The 6,493-nt window shown below is 50.1% G+C and overlaps 1 protein-coding gene across 1 annotated transcript in view; it reads left to right on the top strand.

The window, feature by feature from the left end:
- Positions 1-641: 641 nt before the first annotated feature.
- Positions 642-6,493, top strand: part of LOC310908104 (store-operated calcium entry regulator STIMATE-like) — a 29,825-nt gene continuing 23,973 nt past the window's right edge. Inside the window, exon 1 of the mRNA XM_083858781.1 lies at positions 642-925. Coding sequence (XP_083714907.1) covers positions 817-925 — 109 coding nt within the window. The 5' untranslated portion in view covers positions 642-816. The remainder of the gene's footprint in view (positions 926-6,493) is intronic.

Here is a 6,493-nt window from a genome sequence, read left to right as displayed (position 1 = left end):
TCCCCCGTCCCCTGTCCCTGTCCTCATCCCTCCCTCCCTCTGCTGCCTTTGTATCCTCATCTCCAACTTCTTCCATATCCCCGTCTCTGCCCCATCCTTGTCCCCTGTCCCCATCCTCGTCCCCCCCTCCCTCTGTCCCCTTTGTATCCTCATCTCCAACTTCTTCCACATCCCGATCTCTGTCCCCATCCTTGTCCCCTGTCCCCATCCCCGTCCCTCCCTCTGTCCCCTTTGTATCCTCATCTCCAACTTCTACCACATCCCTGTCACTGTCCCCATCCTTGTCCCTTGTTCCCATCCTTGTCCCCTGTCCCTGTCTCCGTCCCCATCCCTCCCTCCATTGCCTTTGTGTCCTCATCTCCAACTTCTACCACATCCCCGTCTCTGTCCCATCCTTGTCCCCTGTCCTTGTCCCCACCATTCCCATCCCTCCCTCCCTCCCTCCATCCCCTTTGTATGAGGATCTCCAACTTCTTCCACATCCCCGTCTCTGCCCCATCCTTGTCCCCTGTCCCCATCCCCGGCCCTCCCTCTCTCCGTCCCCTTTGTATCCTCATCTCCAACTTCTACTACATCCCGATCTCTGCCCCATCCTTGTCCCCTGTCCCCATCCCCATCCCGGTCCCCATCCCCGTCCCTCCCTCCCGCCCCGCCCCGTGTACCGCTGCCGGCGGGGCGGGCCGGGGGGCGGGGGCGGCTCGGGGCCGCCTTTGTGCGCGTCGGGGCCGGGGCTGTCCCATCCTCATCCCCATTCCCGTTCCCCTGCCTCCTTATCCCGGTCCTGCCCGTCCGGATCCCGCGGCATCCCGCGGCTCCATGGCCGCCCCCCGGCCGGCGCACGGCTGCGGCAGCGGAGCGCTGCTGGGGCGCTTCGGGGTCCTGCTGCAGGCGCTGCTGGCTCTCTGCGCCTTCAGCACCCTCATGCGTGAGTACCGGGGAGCTCGGGGCACCCCCAGCCCTCGGGGGGACCGGGGAGGGGGGGACCGTTCACTTTAAAAAAAAAAACAAAAAAAACCACGTTGAGTTTTGCGCTCAGTCCCGGTTGGATTTTGGGAGGGAAGAGACGCGCCGGGGATGCTCCTGAGCCCGGCGGTTGCAGCGCCAGATGCTCCTTCTTCAAAAAAAAAAAAAACTCCCCAGCCCTAATCTGATGGTAATGAAGCTCCGCGCGGCTGTGATCTGTTAAAATCGGCTGCGCTCGTGTGTCTGAGCCATTGCTCAGTCACTTAGAAAATTTTAATGAAGGGTAAAAAAAGCCACTAAAACTATTGGTGCGACCCCGCGAGTTGCCGGGGAGGAGCTGACAGAAAACGGGGCGGGTGTCGCTGCGTGGGGAGGGTGGTTTTAATTCCGCTGTGGTGATGTTTTGTTTGGTTTTTCTCTTCAGCTGAGCGAAGTTTTAGGGCTTGAGCTGCTGGGGGAAGGAGGATACAAGAGAGAAGGTGTTTTCACCACTGGCAAGGGGTGGTGGTGTTGTTGGTGATGGGAGAAATCAGTCGAGGAGTGAGAAAAATCACCCCGGGATGTGATTTCCAGGTTTTCCAGAGAGAACGGCCTCAAGTTACACTGTAGAAAATTCAGAGTGGATGTTTGGAAAAGCTTCTTCCCCGGAAGGGGAAGGCACTGAACAGCCTGCCCAGGGCACTGGTGGAGGGATTTAAAAGTCGTGTGGATGTAGCACTTGGAGATATGGTTTAGTTTTAGGAGGACTTGGCAGTGCTTGGGTTAATGATTGGACTTGACGATATTAAAGGTCTTTTCCAACCTCACTGATCCTGTGAAAAAAGTGGGGAGCTCTAAGGCTGAAAGAGTGGTGAAAATGGGCTGTTTTGTGCTGCAGCTGTGCTTTGCTCAGAGCAATGTGTGTGTCTCCGCTCTTCAGGGTTAAGTGGTTTAGCACAAGTTGGATCAACATGCCAGAACTCGATCTGTTTTCCTTGTTTAAAAGCCTGTGGTGACAGCGAACCGAAACTTTCAAGTTTTCTGGCCAAGTAGCTGCAGATTTTTGAGGTTCTCTTGCCCCCCTCTGCCTTTTGGAAACCACTTTCAAAGGCTCCAGCGCTGCGGTTAACGCTGGGCTGCCAGGGGAAAAAAAAACTGCAACAAGTTCCTCCAGCGATAACTGATACCTCCTTCCATCTGGAGCAGCCCAATTGCAACGTGCCACTGCTTGTGTTTCCCCAAATACAGTAAAAATAGTGGTAATTTCTTTTTCTGTTCCTGTTCCCCCTGGTGATGTGTGCATATGGGTTAATTGTCCCATAAACTCCATGGGGTGTCCCATAAAATCAAGGAGTTCAGTAAATCATCTGGAAATACCTCTGTGGGTGAGGCCACATAACCCCTGATAGAAAATCAACCCAGGGCTAACTGCTGGTGCAAGGGCTGATGATATTCCTGTGAACATTAACAACCTCTTGGTTAATGAAGAGAAACAGAAAGCTGATCCTGTGTGGTTTTGTTGTGACTCAGCTGTGGAGGAACTGCTGGCTGGGACCCCGAGGGCAGATGTGTTTACAGCCTTGGGATGGCAACCACAGCACCTCCTCTGGCTGCAGCTGGGCTGGTGGTCCCTAATCCACCCCAGCTGGTCCTTATCTGTGCCCCAGGCGCGCACTTCAGCTGGAGGTTTCCTTGGATCTGCTGGAGGGGCTGTTAGTGTTGTGATGGGCTCACCAACTTGCAGCTTTTGGGTTGTTTCTGTGGCACATTCAGCTGGCAGTCTTTCTGGGAAGGAGAAGACTCTGGTGTGTTGGAGCTATGGAAGCCTCTGGAGCTGAGACAAAAAACTTCCTGGGAACTTTGGTTGTGTCTTCATTGCATCCAGCCAGGCAGTCCCAGCTGGGTGGCTACATAATATAGATTTTAGGTTGTTGCTGTTATTGGAGTTACTTTTTTTCCTTCAGTACTGACATTCTTGGTGTGTTTTTCTGTTGATTTTATTACTGTGGTTTCTGCTTTGCTGGGATGTTGCAGGCCACTGGTTAATAAGCAGAAACAAGGTCCATGAGAGTGATGAGGCCCTGAAACAGATTCCTCAGAGAAGCTGTGGATGCCCCTGGATCCCTGGGAGTGTTCAAGGCCAGGTTGGATGGGGCTTGGAGAAACCTGAGCTAGTGGAACATGTCCCTGCCCATGGCAGAGGTTTAAAACTGGATGTTCTTCAAGGTCCATCCCGACCCAAAACCATGTTACAGAATTCCTGTCCAAACACAAACCAAGGCCTTTTCCATTTCTTCTACTTTAAAGCACCAGCTCAGCTATAGGAACACCTGGATTTGAATAGATATGATTTCCAAATGGTGCAGATCCTGGTCAGAGCTCTTGAAAACCTGTAGAGGAACTCAGATGAACAATAATGTGGCATTCTGCAAAGTTTTGTAGGGGTGTGTGTGCATGGGATGTGCTCAGAATATCCCTCTGGAATGTGTGTCCCAAGCATGGCCATTGCAGGGAGGATAAGTTTGTTTTTATCAGAACAATTTGTGTTTGTGTTTCTTGGGGCTGTGCAAAGATCCTCTCCTGCCATCCTGGTAGGAAAACCTGATGGAGGGGAAAATTAGTCCTGAATGATTGAGTAGGATGAGTGGGGTGGTTGCTCCCCATTGCAGTGGATTTTGTGAAATGGGCCCTTTGTGTGATGAAAACAGGACCCAGAAGTGAAAGATGCCCAGCCTCAGCAGGGAGTCAGGACCCTGTTTAGTGGGGCTTTTTTATTCTGTCAACTCCCATGAGCAATAGTTATGACAGTTCATTTCAGCCTACAAACACTCTCTTGCTTTTCCAGCAAGGTCTCCAGGGTTGTAGTCAATCCTAACCCCAGTATGAGCAGGGCTTGCTCTGGTTGCAGCTTTGCCCCATTGGAAGTCAAATGGCAAAGAGTTGTTACCCTTTTCCACCTGCCTGGGGTGGCTTTGGAGACACTTGGGCTGTAAGGACAGTCCTAGAACTGAACACACAAACGCTTGAAAGCAGAAGCAGTGGAGCCCAGCAGCAGCTGTGTGCCTGTGGCAATCTGGATTCCTGTGCAGGAACGTCCCCCTGGGGAGATCATGGCCATGGGGAGTGGGGATAATTGTGCAATCCCATATTAAAGCAGTTTGTAAGGCTTTTCCTTGAGCATCACTCAGCTGAGTGAAGAAAGCTCATTGCAGTTATCTCAGCTGCAAGGGCTGGCTGTGCTTTTCAGGGCTGAGTCCCTGCAGTTGCTGCTATTCACTGAAACTTTTTTTTTTTTTGAGGAAGGGGTTCTAGACTAGTAAAAGTTGTCCAAGAGACAGCAAAACTCTTCAAAATGAGGGAAGAGCTTTTGTGTAAATTACCTCCATAGCCTTCTTTGTGAATTAACAGGGGTGCACGAGAAACAGATTTGGGAGTTGAAGAATTTTTGTCTCCATTGTGAATGGAAAAAGTTTTCCCTGGAGCTGGTATACTCATTTTCTACTCTACCACAAACAGCCTTGAGGACATGCACAAACATTTGTTTCTCTTTCCAGCTTTTTCTTTTTTCTGAAACTGTCTTGGCAGCCCTCTGAGCTACTGAATGAGGTGTAGTAGCACTTGTGATGTTGGTATGAAAATAGACTTTGCTCTTGGAAAACACTCACACTGCCAGGCAAGGAGAGCTGGACTGGACTGAGCTCCCACAACCCAGTGGGAAATCTGGTTTTCAGCTTTACTTTTGAAAATGTTTTGATCCTGCCTCATGTGACAGCATTGTCCCTCTCTCCTCTTCCATGTCACTGCTGGGCACACTCTTCCAGCACATCTTGCCTTGAGCTTAGTCTTAAGAAGGAGGAGTTGTTTGCAGTACGGACCCTGGTGCTGAGCCCCAGGCAGGATACGGTGCTGGAGATGCTCTGTCAGCACCTGGGATGGTATTTTAGACACTGGTCCAAGTAGCTTGTCCTCAGGCAGAGCCGCAGAATAGGAATTCACCAAACTTCCTGTGGCAGAAATAGTGTCTGTGTGGTAGAAAACAGTTAAAGAACATCACAAGTATCCCCTTGATCTGTGGTTTGTGTTTTCTTGATCCCTATGGATTTTCCAGCTGAGTTTTCAGTGTTGATTTTCTCCTGGATAGTGAAATGGGAGAGAGCATCCTCATGTTGAGAAGTGTCTGAACTTTGAGAGGAACTCATGGAAACTCATCTCCACCAGATAAATCAAACTTAACCCAGCTTTTGTGACTTTTTACTGGGCCCTGTAGTGATAGGAAAATGGGTACTGGTTTTAAACTGAAAGAGTACAGATTTAGCCTAAATACAAGAAGAATGTTTTTACAGTGAGGGTGCTGAAACAGGTTACCTAGGGAGATGATGGATGCCTTATCCCTAGAAACATCCGGGGTCAGGTTGGATGGGTCTCTGACGAACCTGGTGGAAGGTGTCCCTGTCCATGGCAGGGGACTGGAAGAAGATGATCATCAAATGATCCTTCCAACCCAGACCATCCTGTGGTTCTGCCCCAGTGCTATGTTCAGGGTGGTTGCTGTACATAGTTGGAAGTGAAAGGCTGTTTCTGTGCTTCAGAAGTGTCCTGAGTGCTTTATGATTTGTGTTTTGACTTTACACTGAGAATACCTCATGAGGGTGGATGGAAGTGAGAGTCCATGTCAAGAAAAAGAAGAAATGATTGCTAGAGTACTTGATCTGTGCAGACTTCCATTCTGTTCTGAAATAGATCTGCCCAAGATACAAAACCACTGCAGGCCTACCATGCCCAAGACAGGCTCTGCTGACTTCGCCATCACTAAAGCTCATAACAGTGTGTAATTTTAATTGTTCACACGCAAGAACATTTAAATCCCAACTTCACCCTTGTAAATGCTTTTCCCCTCTAGAGACAAACGAAACCTCAGAGGTTAACTGTCTCTGGCAGTGTACAGCTTGGGTCCTGGCTGATTTACATGTAGGTTTGTGGGTTAAACAAGGAGCTGCACATGGCAGGACTCTCAGCACGTCTCCCTTCTGCTCCAGTACATCTGAAAAGTGGATGAGCTCGGGAACACGTGTTGCACTTTGTGGGCTGGGAGGTCTGTGCAGCACTCTGGTGTGCTTCATTAAACTGCACACAGCTTTCCACAAAGCTTTGGGGTTGCAGCTGTTGATTGCTCTGACCTCTCTCCTTGGCCGTCACCCCTTGAGCTCGCTGGGAGGCTCCTGGTTTCTGAGAGAACAAAGGGGTTGGGCAGGAGGAGAAATGAGCTGGCAGAGCAGAGATTGATGAGAAGCTACCTGTGATCCACAGGCAGCTGAGCACCTTGCACCACATGGCTGAGTTGGTTCTGCAGCGTGTGAGCAGTTGATGTTATGGGTGACTGAACGCGACAAGGAACTGTGCAGGGAAATGAGTCTTTTATGATTATGAGGTGGAGCATGCAAAGCTTTAAGGAGTCTGTTAAATTTCCAGCTGGTTTGGTTTTGGGGGGTTTTTTTAACAGCATTTATAAGAAAGCTGTATGGCAGAGAGACTTTAATGATAGAAGTTGGGT

Source organism: Zosterops lateralis (genome assembly GCF_965231275.1).
Source record: "Zosterops lateralis genome assembly, chromosome: 4".
In the NCBI taxonomy this organism is placed as follows: Eukaryota; Metazoa; Chordata; class Aves; order Passeriformes; family Zosteropidae; genus Zosterops; species Zosterops lateralis.
The sequence above is the reverse complement of the archived record's forward strand: the minus strand, read 5'-3'. Positions and strand labels throughout refer to the sequence as shown.